The sequence below is a fragment of the Hirundo rustica genome, chromosome 17 (genome assembly GCF_015227805.2).
Source record: "Hirundo rustica isolate bHirRus1 chromosome 17, bHirRus1.pri.v3, whole genome shotgun sequence".
In the NCBI taxonomy this organism is placed as follows: domain Eukaryota; kingdom Metazoa; phylum Chordata; class Aves; order Passeriformes; family Hirundinidae; genus Hirundo; species Hirundo rustica.
Genome location: NC_053466.1, coordinates 2,819,340 through 2,834,152, shown reverse-complemented (window position 1 = coordinate 2,834,152; position 14,813 = coordinate 2,819,340). Strand labels below are relative to the sequence as shown.

Sequence of the window (14,813 nt, the reverse complement as noted above, 5' to 3'; positions counted from 1 at the left end):
GGCCTGTCGCGCGCGCCGGCGGCGGGGGCGGTGATTGGCCGGCGGGGGCGGGCGCGCGCGGTTTCCCGGGCGACGGGCGGCCCGGCCGCCGCCATGGCGAGCGTGCACGAGAGCCTGTACTTCAACCCCATGCTGACGAACGGCGTCGTGCACGCCAACGTGTTCGGCGTCCGCGACTGGGTCACCCCGCACAAGATGGCCCTGCTCGTGCTGCTCAGCGAGCTGGGCCGCGCCGGCTCGCAGCTCGGCCTGCTGGAGCGGCGGCGGCTCAACCGGCTGCTGCTGCCGCTGCTGCAGGTCGGGGCCCGGGCCCGGGCCGGGGCGGGGGGAAGGGCGGCCCCGTTGTGTCGCGGCCCGTCGCGACATGTCGCTGTCCTCCGCAGGGTCCGGATATGGCGCTGTCGCGGCTGCGCAAGGCCATCGAGGAGTGCTGCCCGCACCTGGCCGGCTCCGTCCACATCAGGTGCGGGGTCCGTGCGGGCGGGGCGGGGGAAGCGCCGCCGAGGCCGCCGTGAGAATTCACTGCGCTGTTTGTGTCCGCTCTGAGCGCTGCAAAGTGCTCCGAAGGGTGCAAATGTCAGGTTTGAAAAGCATACGTTTGGGCCAAAACTCTGCTTCGACAGATTTCTTACTTGTCATAACTAAGTTCTGAAAGGCATCGACATCGAAGTCATCAGATTTAAAGTTTCTCTGGGACAGAAGATCTGTTGCCATATCAGATAACTCACTAAACAACAGTTCCAAAATGTAATCGGTCAAAAATTTTACATTTCAAAAATAAAAAGAAAAAAAAGGTTCCTATTTACTTTAAGAATAACCATCTTGTCTAATTACTCTCTTTTAATAAAGAGTAATTTAAAGAAAGCCCAAACCTGATTATTCTTTGGCTTACCAGTATAATTTATCTCAGTATGAAAACCTCCTGGGTCCAAGAAATTAGTTATCACTTGTTTGTGTTTACTCATTTATGCAGGAACCAGGAGAATATTTTATGGCTATATTAATACCTTAAAAAAATGTAATTTTCTTCCCCTGCTTAGGTTAAAACTTATGGCAGAAGGAGAACTGAAGGACATGGAACAATTTTTTGATGACCTTTCAGATTCATTCTCAGGGACAGAGCCAGAAGTTCATAAAACAAGTGTAGTAGGTAAATAATTGTTATCCATAAGCTATTTTTGATGTGATACCTGTCACTGAAGTGGTTCCCTCAGGACACAGCTTTGTTTTTCTAGGGAGGTGTACAGTTGCAGAATGTCATTTTTCTCTTGCAGGGTTGTTGCATATTAACCGATAGTTTTGCACATTGTGAGGTTGTTACTGATTTTAACAATCTATCGCTTATCTTTAGTGAGATTTGCTGCTAAATTTAGAGCAGATTTACACCCTGCAACACTGAGTTGTATCGTTGAGCTGAGACTCACTAATTTCTATTCCATTCCTCATTAATTGCTGTTTAATGAGGAACTAAATGATGTTGTTGAAGCTGCTGGCCATGATTTTGGTCTCCTGTCTGCAGCAGCAGCTGACAGCCCGTGCTCACAGCAGGCATTTCCCTCTGCAGGTCTGTTCCTGCGCCACATGATCCTGGCATACAACAAACTCTCCTTCAGCCAGGTCTATAAACTTTACACAGAACTCCAGCAGTACTTCCAAAAGGATGAGAAAAAGGATGGAGCCGACGAGAATGACATGGAGCTGACAAATCCAGAGGAGCTGGATGGGAAAATGGAGAAAGAAGAACTTGACGGGCCTTTAAGGTGATAAATTCGTGTTAAAGCCTTTCCCACCTCTTAAGAAAATGAATGTTTTTCTTTTTTAAAGCAGCCGGGCTGAGCTTTGTGTCCGCTCGTTTCCTTGGTGCCACCGTGTGGTGACGTTTGTCAGTGGCTCGGGAAGGTGGCACTGCCCCATCCTCACCCTGGCTCAGGGAACCACGGCCCAAAGCAGCTGCTGCCCACAATTTCCCACTCCTCTGGTTGTCACCAGTGCTAAAACTGTTGGAGAGGTCACTTCTGCTTCCAGCGAGGAAAGATTGCTCAATAAGGAGAAGTTGAACGGTTTTGTTTTGCTTTTCATCCTTCTCCAAATAAAAGAACTCGTGTCTTTTTAGCTCAAAAAGGAGAAGCAAATACTGAGAGTTTTCTGAAGAGGTGCTCCATTGTAAGAATAATCCTCAAAGTATTTTCTGTGCCCATATATTTGAAATGTACTTTGCAGACTGTATTTGTATAAATTTGTGCAGGAGTTGCTGCATCGTGAGTCAGGCAGCAGCTTTTGGGCTCTGGCTGTGTGCTGTTCTCGCTGCCTTTCCACAGAGGAAATGTCTTGCAGAACAGCTGTTTCCAGCAGTGATGGATGTGGCCAAAGTGCCAGTTCATCTCCTTGGGACTGTCTTCAGAAGACAAAAAAACCAGAGCAGAGCCATTTGAATATGCCAGCCCCAAATCTTCTCTCTGCTGTTTTTCTTTCATTTTTTTAGGGTGTATTTAGGGTAATGTTGCTCTCAGCTACGGTCTCTGCAGGTTGAAGCCAAACTGTGTGAAATCATTTGGATTGCTGACTTTGATGGAGTAAATTTTGTTCTTTATTAAGTTTTCTCAGTGTTCTTCCATGCTTTGAGCTGTAATAGCTCAGAAAACTTTATAAAGCAAAAGTGTGTGGTGTCTGATGCAATGTGTTTCTGTGTTGCCTTTCCTTGCCCCTGTTTCTAACCAGAGTGTTTCTTACCAGGGAAGAAGAGATAGCCTGCAGTGGGCCTCTTTCCCAGAAACAAGCAGAGTATTTTCTTTCTCAGCAGGTATTTTAATTCTCATTAAAGTGGAGGAAATGTTCCATAACATGAATTTCACCTTGAATTTTATCCACAGCGTCAGCTGTGATGTTTTCTCTGGTCTGGTTGATATCTTGCATGTCGTTGCTCAGTATGAGCACTTGGGGCTGTGAGTGTTTTCTCCAGACATGTCACCATATGCTGATATTTGGTTCTCAGAAGGTCCTTCTGCTCTGCTTGCCTCACATTTCTGTGAAATGTGCAGTTTTGTTGGTTATTCCAGCTGGTAAATAAAAAAGGGAACAGAAATACACATGGACACAAATGTCAATAATTCAATAGTCAGTAATGCTAATTTTAGTAACGACGTTTTTGTAATTTTTTATTAATTGAACTGCTTGCCAAAGCAAACTGTGGATTTATTGATTTGTTTTCCTGAGGGTTTTTTTTTGTGTGAGAAGATAGATGTAATTCCAGTGAGCAATGTGTAGCATTAGTTCCTCAGAGAGAAACTTGAGCAGGATTCTTTAAGTGCCTTTAAGCACTCCTTTGAATAAGGTTTTATTTGACGTGGTCTCTCTGATCTTTGCAAAGTGAACACTATAATATAATAGAGACTCAAACTGCCACTGTCATAGTAGAGCTGCTACAAAACCTTCTTTAATGTCCTCTCCAAGCAGATAACAACCTGACAATCCTGTACCACAATATTGTTTTATAACCCTCCTTATGGACTTACATATCTTACTTGTACTGTTCAAATTTTATTCCAGGCTTCTTTACTAAAGAATGATGAGACAAAGGCTCTTGCTCCTGCATCTTTACAAAAGGAATTGAACAACTTGTTAAAATTTAATCCAGACTTTGCTGAAGCAGTAAGTATCTTTTTTTTTTTTTCATCCAGAGTGGTTGTAAAAGGATTTCTTATCTCTAGGATAGGATTATTTGGAAGTAATTTATTCTCTATTGAAATATAAGTAGATGATAAAAGTGTGAGCAAGTTGCATGTAAATGTTAATAATTCAGACTAAAACTCCTGAAGGTACAAAAACCTTAATTAAGCAAAGTTCTTCCCCTTCGTGCACAGATGCAAGCCTCTTAATTTCAGACTGAGTGCATTCTTGTTCAACTAAATCTAAAACTTATTTCTTTTACCCACATTTTCCTCAGGAATTTCAGGTCCCATACTCCTGTAGTTTAAAAATCAGTATTAAGTGCAATATCTGTTAATTTTGCTGGTTGTTGTTTATTTTGCTTCTGGTCCTTATTAGCAATTTATACTGAAAGCCAGAGACAACTCATGCTGAGGAGCATTTCCAGACCTTGCTTTGTCCCTCAACAGCTTCTTCTTGAGCAAATTCCATAAGTTCAACTCTTTCCTGTCTTGCTTTCTGCCTCTTCCTCCCAGCAGCCCTGGGCTGAGCAGACAGGATTTTTGTTGCCTTGTGTGGAAGGGTATCCTTGAAAGGGCTGCCATAGTCCCTGGCTGGACTTCACAACATAAAGGATTATCCTGCCCAGGTCTCCATGCCAAAAAGAAAATACATCATTTTAGCATCTCCCTTCTGTCTGCACAGCATTTGGAAGCAGTGCTGATGTTTCTTAGGATCTCCCTGAGTGCAGACTCTGTGGGGGTCCTGCCTCCATTCCCACTCTCACTTCACACACAAATACAGAGATTCCACCTCTGGAGACCTCAGACTCTCTGGGATCATTCTGACAGCCAGATCTTGTAATCTCCACCATTTGGCAGATCCTATTAGGGCAGACAGCCAATATTGTCCAAGAAGTTATCCAATTTTATCCAGAAATTCTGCCCAGGCAGCAACAGTATTGCAACTTCTGAACAGTATTTCACGGTTAAGTGTTCTGGACAAAAACACCTCGTAATTATAAACAAAACCTCTGGTTTCGTATCTGTACAATTAAAGCTGGTTTGTTTCCCTTTCCAGCATTATTTAAGCTACTTAAACAGCCTCAGGGTGCAAGATGTCTTCAGCTCCACACACAGCCTCCTGCATTACTTCGACCGGCTGATCCTCACGGGGGCAGAGAGCAAAAGCAACGGGGACGAGGGCTACGGGCGGAGCCTGCGCTACGCCGCGCTCAACCTGGCGGCCCTGCACTGCCGCTTCGGCCACTAGTAAGGAATTCACCCTGGGCCACCTCAAAGTGCTGGCAAAGTGCACTCCCTTCCTTCTGAAAATCCCTTCAGGGGCGCTCTCTCACTTGGCAGCGGCTGCGGTTGGGTTGGGATCCTCTCGCGATCTTGATTTGTTTGGGTTCGTTTTTGTTTTGATGTTTGTTTGGTTTCCATAATAACTGAGCCATCTAAGCGTTGACATTTTTCTGTGTCCTGGGTGTTTTAAGTGTTCAATTACGTTTCCATGACCTCAGAAGGGTCAGTGGTCTTGAATGCCTATTTTCATCCGTATTTTCAAGAAAGTGTGGTTGGCTTTCTGCATGTCAACACAGAGCTGGTGATCTGGCAAAAGAAAAATTAAACATAAAAAGCCATCTGAGCTCTTAAAATTTAAAATGCCACACGGGTTGGGATTTATTTTGTTGATAAAGCTGGCCTACCCATCTTCATTTATGGTTTGCATTTATTGATTGCTGCCTGGAGGCATGATGTGAAAGGACTGGAGAGGGGAAGGACACTGTTGAGAGCAACAATTTCTACACAGGCAGATTCGAAATGTTGCCCCTGTTCCAACAATAACTTGGCACCATGGCCTGTACAGGGTTTGAAAGCCCATGCAGGGGTTGCAGCTGCATTTTGGTTTGCAGATGCTGTCAGACTTACTGTCCTGAAAATCAGAATGCACTGCAGAGTGCTGGGTGGGAAACACAGGCTGTTAAATGAGGGATCTGAGTGCATTATGCATAATTCAGATCAATATTCCCCTGGATCAGGATGCTAATTGTTCTCCCTCTGCTCATAGCCAGCAGGCTGAACTGGCACTTCAGGAAGCCATCAGGATTGCCCAGGAGTCCAACGACCACGTCTGCCTGCAGCACTGCCTGGTGAGAGCTCTGTTCAAACGGGGCTGGAGTCGTTTTGCTCAGTGAACTCCTGCAGAACATCTCTCCCAGCAGCATCTCCCCCAGAGCATTTGACTGCCCAGCAGTGGGGGGAGAGCACTTCTGGAACCCAGGGCAAAACTGCAGGATCATGGGATGTTTTGTTGCAGCTCAGGGTTAATTTCTTAAGCAGGAATTGTTATCCCAGAGATCTCAGCAGTAAGCTCAAAGTTGAGTCTTAGATGATGTAAAAAGAAGAAGTATTTCAGAAGTTTCCTCCTTCGTGTCTGTTGAATTCTCAGAGTGACCAGCCACCTTTAGAGCAAGCAAAGTTGGAGGGAAGGACTTGGATTTCTCTCTATTATTTCCCCTGTAATTAAATTATAATGAATTTAGATCAATGATATCAAACTCCTGAGGTGCTGCATTCCACAATTCTCTGTATTTTGTGCATCACCGAACCTCCAGTGCTGGCTGTTGCCACACCAGCATCCCAGCCTAGCTGCATTTGTGATGTGTTTTGCTGTGCAGCATTTAGTAGAAATTTCCTTAGAATCAGTCCTCAAGTGGTTTGCATTTCCAGTGAATTTTTGTGCATTGTAACAGCAAGCCAAGTTAAAAGTGCTGCAGCCATCAGTAATTTGCAATGAAATTTTGATCTTTTTCCTTGCTAGAGTTGGTTGTACATCCTGGAGCAGAAGATATTTGATAGCTGTGTTCTGCTGGAGCACTCTGTGAACAAATCCTTACATTTTGGATTGCCAGTGAGTCCATTTCATCAATTCTTAACTTTATTCTGGGACAAACCATGGGCATGTGTGTGATCAGAGTTTGGGGGTTTGTGGCTTGTCTGTTTAAAATATGTGACTGGATTTAAACAAACATGTTTTAACACTCCAAAATCTAGCTGTTTCTATGACTTTTATTCTTCATATTAACAAGCCAGAGTTCAGTTGCTTTAATACCAGAGCATCATTGCAAGGCTTACTGGTTTTCCTTCTAATTTGTTTGATTTTCAGGCAGAAAAACTGTCTGTGGCTGCTGGCCCAGGCACCATTTAGGTACAATCTGGTGCTCAGGAGAGGTTCTTAGGCCTCCACCTTCCTTGAAGCTCAGGGCTGATGCCTCTGGCAGGGCTTTGAACACGTTTACTTGTACAGCCCTGTGAGTCTTGCAGGGCAGCCCTCCCTTTGGTAGTTCATGCCCTGATAGATCTGTTGTCTGTTAACGTTTAGTTCTGTCTTCCCCAAATCCTCAATTCCTTTGTTAAGAGAATTGTTCTAAAAAGGACTCAACTGCTGTTGTTGGGAGATAGGAGCAGACATGGCCTCTTTGTGGGGAAGGAAGGAAAGCAAAGGCTCTGTTTTCACAGTAGTTCTGGAGAAATCCAGGTACTGGTCCTGTCCTCCTCCATAAGATTTCTGTGGGGGAGTGGAAATTACCTTTCACATCCTGCAAAATGACATTCACATATGTGTGGGTGTGCATAAGTGATTATTTAAAGAAATGCCTGGAGCAGTGTTCCTTTGTCTGTGCTGTCTTTTTGGGATTCTTTTTTAGTAGTTTAGAACTCTGCTCCGGTGTAATTTGCAAGCCTTGGGTACTCTGTTGTCTTCCAACACTGTAGGTTTGTTTTTTTTCCTTCTTCCCAGTACCTTGCTTCCTTGGGAATACAGTCCTTGGTTCAGCAAAGAGCTTTTGCAGGAAAGGCTGCCAACAAACTAATGGATGCCTTAAAAGATTCTGATCTGTTGCATTGGAAGCACAGCCTGTCAGAGCTCATTGACATCAGCATAGCACAGAAAACAGCCATTTGGAGATTGTATGGCCGCAGGTATTTGCTTTGTTTGGAACTCCTGGGTTAGCTGCTGCACTTGTTAGCACATAATGCATTTATATAGGTGTAACAAGTGACTGTGTCTCTGCAGTGCACTAAAATAAAGCAATCAGACTGTGATTCAGTAGAGGCTGAGTGCAATTATTTCCATTCTCTTGTGTTCCTTTAAAACTCATACTGAAGAAGAGATAGAGTTTCCATTTAGTAGTGGCAAATAGATCATAAATTGTTCCTGTGCCTGCACTTTCAGCATCTCTGTGCTGTGGCTTTGTGCACCTTTCAGCCTGTAGTACTTGCTGTGCCTGCACAGTCCAGAGTCCTTGGACAGCAGTTGCTTTACAAGTTTTCCTTCTCCCCAGGCTTAACCAGACAATGCAGACTATTGTCGTGACAATACCATAGATTAAAAATGGTTGTTGTTTACTGCTTGAAAACTAAAAGATACTTCTCTTGCACAAGCACCATGGCACTTCAGCAAGCGCAGACCTTGCTGAGCATGAACAGTCTGGAGGCCGTGAACGTGGGCGTTCAGCAGAACAACACCGAGTCCTTCGCCGTGGTGTTGTGTCACCTGGCAGAGCTGCACGCCGAGCAGGTGAGCTTTGGGGCTACCAGCACCAAGTGCCATTTGGTGAGAGCACTCTGGGTGTTACTGACGCAGGGTGCACGACTCGACTTGTGGGGTTTTTTCTGCCTTTTCTGTTTTTTTCCCCCTGCTCTGGGGGCAGAGACAGTGCAGGGTGTTTGCTTGGTAAATGCCTTCCCTGAGGGTTGGGCTGAAAGGGAGGGGAGCAGGGCCCGCCCTGGTGCATTAATCGGTGTCATTCTGCATTCCAGGGGTACTTTGCAGCTGCTTCCGAAATACTGAAACACCTGAAGGAGAGATTCCCTCCCAACAGTCAGCATGCCCAGGTAGAATACTTTACATTCAGCCTGTAAGTTATGTAACTATTACACAGTAGGATCTGAATCCCTCTGCTCCTGAATTTTCCTCTGGATGCCTTGGGCCATAGGTTTTCTCATTTCCCTTGGCTCGTCCTCATGGGAAGCTGTGCAGCATCAGCTTTTTTACAAAAGCATGGAAAAGCTGCTTGTGTTATTTGCAGACTGGCAAGACATTTCTCTCACCACAGCCTCCTTAGATGAAGCTGTTCAAGTAGAAATTTCATTAACAGAGGAATATACATCTACTTCATGAGCACATAGAGTAATTAAATGCTCCATATTGATTTGGAGCTTCCAAATTCTGTTTAATGAGTGCTGCTTATTTTGATATATTACAACCCAGAAATAGCTGAGATAATAGGCTAATAACCTGATTTTTGTGTGATTCTGGGAAACATTGCCACAGGAGCCTATAAGATAGTATTTACATTGAAGTGTTTGAGATGCCATCAAATACAGTGTGAACCTTCTCTTTCCATCACAGAACAAGTCTACTTGCCTACAAGTCTCGTATCATTAGTAATGATTTAAAAGAGCCTTTTTACTCAAAATGCAGTCAAGTAGGTGAACTTTGATACTGAAACATTAATCCAGACTTGAGCATTTCTGTTGAGGACAGTAATTCAGTAAATCCAATAATTGGACAGTGGAGTTAATGTGTCTAGACATAAGTACCCCAGGGGAAAATAAAAAGTAAATTCTATCTCGGGATTAGAAAATGAGCGGGCACCACTTCTAAAACTTGCTTCTGGATGTTCTTTGTTTAGCTTTGGATGCTGTTTGATCAGAAAATACAGTTTGAGCGGGCCATGAACGATGGCAGATACCATGTAGCAGATTCTCTTGTAGCAGGAATTACAGCACTTAATAGCATTGAAGGTGTGTACAGGTAAGAAATCTTGGGTCTTCATGCACTTGCAGGTGTGTTCCATGAAGATAATGAAAAATTTAGCAAAATTATCACTGGCAGTCACATGTGCTTACATATTTTTCCCTTCCCAGAACTAGTTAAGGTCATGTTGTCTAATCTATAGGGCTATTCCCTTAGAGCATGTCTGCAAAAATAATTTGTAGTTGTTTCCCTGGACATTTTAAGAGCTGGAATAGTTGAAGTTGGTGTTATTCTAGCTGTGAATCTGTTGTAGTAACATCTTCAAAATCTGCTCTTCTCAAATGTGAGCACAAAGCAGATTTTTATGTCAAATAACTGGGGAGGGAGCTCAGGCCTTGAGCGAATTCCTCAGTGGCCTGGTTTCTACATCTCCAAAATGGAACAATGTGATTTTTTTTTTTTCACTCACCTTAATGGGGTCTTGTTTCTAAATGAGAATGACATGTTAAAAATAGTTACAGTTAAAACTTGGTATTTATTGAGTATGAAAACCAACTTAGTGTTCTAAGACTTTCCTGTTGATTTTCAATGAGGCAAAGCACCTAAAAGCAGGCAGTGCCAGTCAGCTGGAAGAGCAGTATTCAAGCTGTGGGAACTGATGCTTGTCCTTCTGGAATTGGACTGATCATGAATTCCCTGATCTTTAAATACTCTGCTCAGTGTCGAGTTCAGGGTGTTTGTACCCATCCCCTGCTGCTTGGTCCTGACCTCTCTGTTCTCCGTTTTCCTGTTGCTCCATATCCTTGTTAGCTCAGGCCAATTTTAGCTGCTTTAGCTCATACCTGTTTTTCTCACAGATAATTACTTATGCTTTCTAGCTTGCATGTCCTCCCACTTCTGCTGCCTGTTTGGCCTTTAGTTTTGGCAATCCCTGGTTTCTATCTAAAGCTGTTTTATGAGTTTGATCCTCTCTGCCTGGGAGTTGTCCAGTTGGCACCAGGGAGATCTGTTTTTCCTCCTGTCTGCGTGTGCAGCATGTGTACACTTTGTCAGGGTGCCAGTCTGCAGCTACAAGAAACACAGGTCACAGAATAGAGACCTGTTTTACTGTGTTCTGAGGAGCAGAATTCTATACAAAAATACGCTGATGTTTTCTTTCTACCTCCACAGAAAAGCCATTGTATTGAAAGCCCAAAATCAAATGTCAGAGGCGCACAAACTTCTGCAGAAATTGTTGATCCACTGCCAGAAAATCAAGAACACCGAGATGGTGATTAGGTAAGAATGTTTCATTTTTCAGAGTATTAAAGCCACTTTGCAGTGATTAGAATCAGCCATTTCAATTTGTCTGTGTTCAGACTTCACTAGTCTTCAGATTACCTGCTGTGATTCTGAGATTACAGTCATTTCAATTATTAATCACAGTATGCAGGAATCCTCAAAATATTGTGTCATTTAAACCTAGTTCTTTTTAATCTGTAAACTAAAAGGTGGTAAACTTAAAGTTCCATGGAGGTTCATGGAAGAAGAAGGAAACACTGCATCTAAAATAAATAGGAAATGGAAATGTGTGCAGGTGTAGTTTTACCTTGGTGTAAATCTTGAAAGAGCTACGGTGTTATTTAATCTTTTGCATGCCTGTGGCATCTCCTCTTAAGGGTGTAATTTAAATTTATTGTATACACAGCAGCGTACATCATAATAAAACAAATACCATTGTGGATGGAATAATTCCCTGGGAAACGAGTGGACATTTTTCATCTAGAATAAAGGTTTATACCTGCTTGCCTGTTTGCTCAGGGTGCTGCTGTCCATAGCAGAGCTGTACTGGAGATCCTCGTGTCACACCATCGCGCTGCCGGTGCTGCTGCAGGCTCTGGCCCTGGCTCGGGAATACAGCCTGCAGTACTTGGCTTCTGAAACTGTGCTGAACTTGGCTTTCTCCCAGGTAGGTCTGATTTGTGTTTTCACAGGGCTGCAGGGCAACATTTATTCTGGGGATCTGGATGCTGTTTTTACTCCTGTGAGATTTAAGAACAAAACCTCGTTGGAATTAAATTATTGATTGTGAGGAAGCAGAGTCTGAATGCAAAAGCTTTTGAGGAAGTTAATAAAAGTTGAGTTTCATGTGTATCACTAAAATGTATGGTTATTGAATATAATTAAGCAGCATAAATTTCCCCTGTCTTAATGTCTTCAGTTATTTTTTTATGCTGGTATTTTGGCTTTCTACTAGTACAGGTTGGCTTGTACATTAAAATGAAGCTGGTAATGAGTTCAGTTATGTTGTTTATTCTGAGAGGCATGGCTGTCAGCACTGACTAAGTGGATAAGCCTTTCCCAATCATTTCAGAGAGCAGCTCATTTCTACTCAGAAGTTTGGATTTAGAAGAAGATTGTGGGAAAAAGTTTAAAAAAAAATAGTGTGTGTTACATCGCGTTATTAGAAACAGACATGGCTTGTGCTGGTGTTCATTGAAGAAGCTGCTCGTATCAGTGAATTCCAGTGTGAGACCAGCAAGTATTTCTCTTTCAGCTGATCCTTGGCATTCCTGAACAAGCCCTGAATATCCTGCACATGGCAATAGAACCTGTCTTGGCCCACGGAGCTGTCCTGGACAAAGGCTGTGCCATGTTCTTGGTGGCCAAATGTCAGGTGGCTTCTGCTGCTTCCTACACTCCACAAAAGAAGATTGAAGGTAGTGTGAAGAGTAATTCTCTCTGAGGCTGCTCAGAAGTTCAAACCATTGTCTGCACTGGAGTCCTGCTGCACCAGAGTGTGTTACCTGGTTATTGGATACGAAATTAATTTGGGATTAGTTGTTCCACAGATGTTTATAACGGCACACTGTTTATCTGCATACTTTCACACACATATTTTGCAGCAAAGGCTGAATAACAGAAACTAGCTGAGAGGCCATGTTGCTAAGACACAAATGGTTTTGAAAATCCGAGGAATTTATAATTGGCCTCCTTAGACTTGAGCTGCCTTGCTTGGAGTTGTTCCTGTGATATTTTCTTAAATATGACTGTCCCCCTTTTTCCCACAGCTTTGGAATCTGCTATCTTGAATCTAAATGAAGCCAAGACTTACTTTGCCAAAGTGGACTGCAAGGAGCAGCTCAGAGACGTTCTCTACTTCCAAGCCCGGCTGTTCCACACCCTCGGCAAGACCCAGGAAAGGAACAAATGTGCCATGTTGTTCCGTCAGCTGCACCAGGAGCTGCCAGCACACGGTGTTCCCTTAATCAATGCCTTCAAATGATGCATTTAAAGATGAGATTTGTTTGTTTTCCCTGTTTCGGTTTCGTTTGTTTCTTTACGAACATCTTTTTGTTGTATTAAGTAATCCGTGTTTCAGAATAACTGCCAATAAATCATGGTCTGCTCTTGAATGAGCTTGTGTTTTGTAACACAAACATCGTTTTCCACTCATTTCACTTCTATTCTTTACTTGAAATTAAGAAATTAGTGGGGAAAAAAGAGAAAAGACCCTCTTGACTGTGTTAAAAACACACTGAGGGGAGTAGTGCAGTCACAAAGAAGAAATGTTATGTTCTTAATAGTGACATTTCCTGAATCAGTGCAGGCTTTATGAACACAGGGTACAAAAAAGAGTGGAAAATGTAGGCAAAGCTCCTTTGTGCTCTTTTTAAGTGGTATGGAAGGGGGAGTCTCATTTAAAACATGTCCTTGCTTTTAACCTGTCTGCACTTGCTGTTTACACTGCAGAAACAGATGGTGCTGGCAGAAGGGGAAAAGACAGGGTTCAGTCAGAGAGGTGTAACAGTGCAAAGTCCTGGCACTGTTGTTTCATGTGTCCTTCTGCAGAGGGGGGATAAGAGTGAAGAGTGGGGAACAACAGCCCCAGCTCAGCTGAAATGATTTTATTGTGTGTGCTCTCCCCTCAGCACTGTGTGTCATTCACCTGCTCTGCTTTTATGGGTGAAGAGATGGAGATCACAACTGAAGTATCTGGAGGGGCCTCCAAGAAATCTGGAGAGGGACAGGATAAGGGGGAATGGCTTCCCACTGGCAGAGGAGAAACTCTTCCCTGTGAGGGTGGGGAGGGAGGCCCTGGCACAGGTTCCCAAAGAAGCTGTGGCTGTCTCATCTCTGGAAGCGTCCAAGGCCAGGTTGGATGGGGCTTGGAGCAGGCTGGGATAGTGGAAGGTGTCCCTGCCCATGAGATGGTCGTTGAGGTTCCTTCTAACCCAAACCATTCTATAACTGAGTATGTGATGTGCTGGCATTGACTGCTAGCAATGAGATCCTCATTTTGGAAGAAAATTTCATTTTGGCTGTAGTGTGGAATTTGAGGCGAGATGGGATTGCACTCCTGTGAGTGCAAACCTTTTGTGGGTGCCAGTCACATGGCGAATATATAAAAGCTGAACATCATTAAACCCCAGGAGATACCCTGCTTGGAAGCAGTAGATTTAACTGTGGCATTGTCAGCAACAAAAAAAGCAAAACCAGACCTAAACCTGTTTCTGCTGGAGCCTGGCCAGGTAAGGAAGAAGAGAGAAGCACTAAGGTGTGGTTGAGACAAGAATAGTCCATGTTAGTTTACACATTCCATTAATTAGTGCTGCATCGGGGCTGCTGGCAGATCATCAGGGCCTTGATTTTAAAACGATGTTTCCAACAGCAAAGGAGAAGCCAGCTTTGTGGAATTGGTGATGGCTCATTCCCTCTCTGCTGCGCTTTAACCAACACCGAGGAGTTTAATCCTTAAAATGTTTGGAGCACCTAGTGCATTAAGGTAAGTGCATAGACCTGATTTTTAGAGCGGCTTTCAAGATTCTGGTCAGAAATACAGTGTTTATTGACAAAGCTGGCATGCAGGCCTGGCTCTGCTCTGGGGAGCTCTACAGGGCCAAAGTGGTGCCCACAAACGAGCCTTGAAGCAAAATGAGGAAGAGGGTTTGGCCAGCTGTGGCATTTGCATCTGCTCAAGGCTGAAGCTGTTGCTTCATGAATAGAAAACCAGGGGTGAGCTCGGTGCAGAAACGGTGCTGGATGGAAATAAAAACGCACCCCAAATACTGGACAAAGCAAGGGGTACGTTTACGAAGGGCTGGAGTCAGCTGGGGTGTTAAAGGCCGTGCCCAGGAGCTTTCTCAGCGCTACAGAGATGCAACTTGTGTGGGAACTGTCTGGTGGTGGCCTCTGTGACATTTCCAAACAACTGTTTTCCAAACCTGCCCTTCAGGTGATGCTTTGGGCAATCGCTCAGTGCGGGGGAACTGGCGCAGGTAACCCTGTTTGCCCGCAGCCGACCTGACGCTGGAAGCCCCGTGTTTGCAGGGGGGGCAGGGGGAGGAAGCGGCGGCGCGGAACTCCGCGGCTCGTCCCTCCGAGGCGGACGCGGGAGCCCGCAGCGGGGTCGGCGGCAGCGG

At 44.3% G+C, this 14,813-nt stretch overlaps 1 protein-coding gene across 1 annotated transcript; it reads left to right on the top strand.

Annotated features, from left to right (window-relative positions):
• The first annotated feature begins 67 nt into the window (after window positions 1–67).
• ANAPC5 (anaphase promoting complex subunit 5) lies at window positions 68–12,806 on the top strand. Its single transcript, XM_040080851.2, has 17 exons — window positions 68–297; window positions 384–463; window positions 1,041–1,150; window positions 1,565–1,760; window positions 2,734–2,800; window positions 3,547–3,648; window positions 4,726–4,916; window positions 5,719–5,800; window positions 6,472–6,561; window positions 7,450–7,631; window positions 8,094–8,229; window positions 8,472–8,546; window positions 9,347–9,468; window positions 10,582–10,689; window positions 11,212–11,359; window positions 11,948–12,110; window positions 12,462–12,806. The coding sequence occupies exons 1-17, from the start codon at window positions 94–96 to the stop codon at window positions 12,674–12,676; spliced, it is 2,271 nt and encodes a 756-aa protein (XP_039936785.1). The 5' UTR covers window positions 68–93; the 3' UTR covers window positions 12,677–12,806.
• The last annotated feature ends 2,007 nt before the right edge of the window (window positions 12,807–14,813 follow it).

Bases quoted from the DNA above. Each gene is read 5' to 3' on its own strand.
- ANAPC5 (XM_040080851.2), top strand. From the start codon at position 94: ATGGCGAGCGTGCACGAGAGCCTGTACTTCAACCCCATGCTGACGAAC. The intron at 464-1,040 runs GTGCGGGGTCCG...TCCCCTGCTTAG, and splicing joins GCCGGCTCCGTCCACATCAG to GTTAAAACTTATGGCAGAAG. The intron at 5,801-6,471 runs GTGAGAGCTCTG...TTTCCTTGCTAG, and splicing joins TCTGCCTGCAGCACTGCCTG to AGTTGGTTGTACATCCTGGA.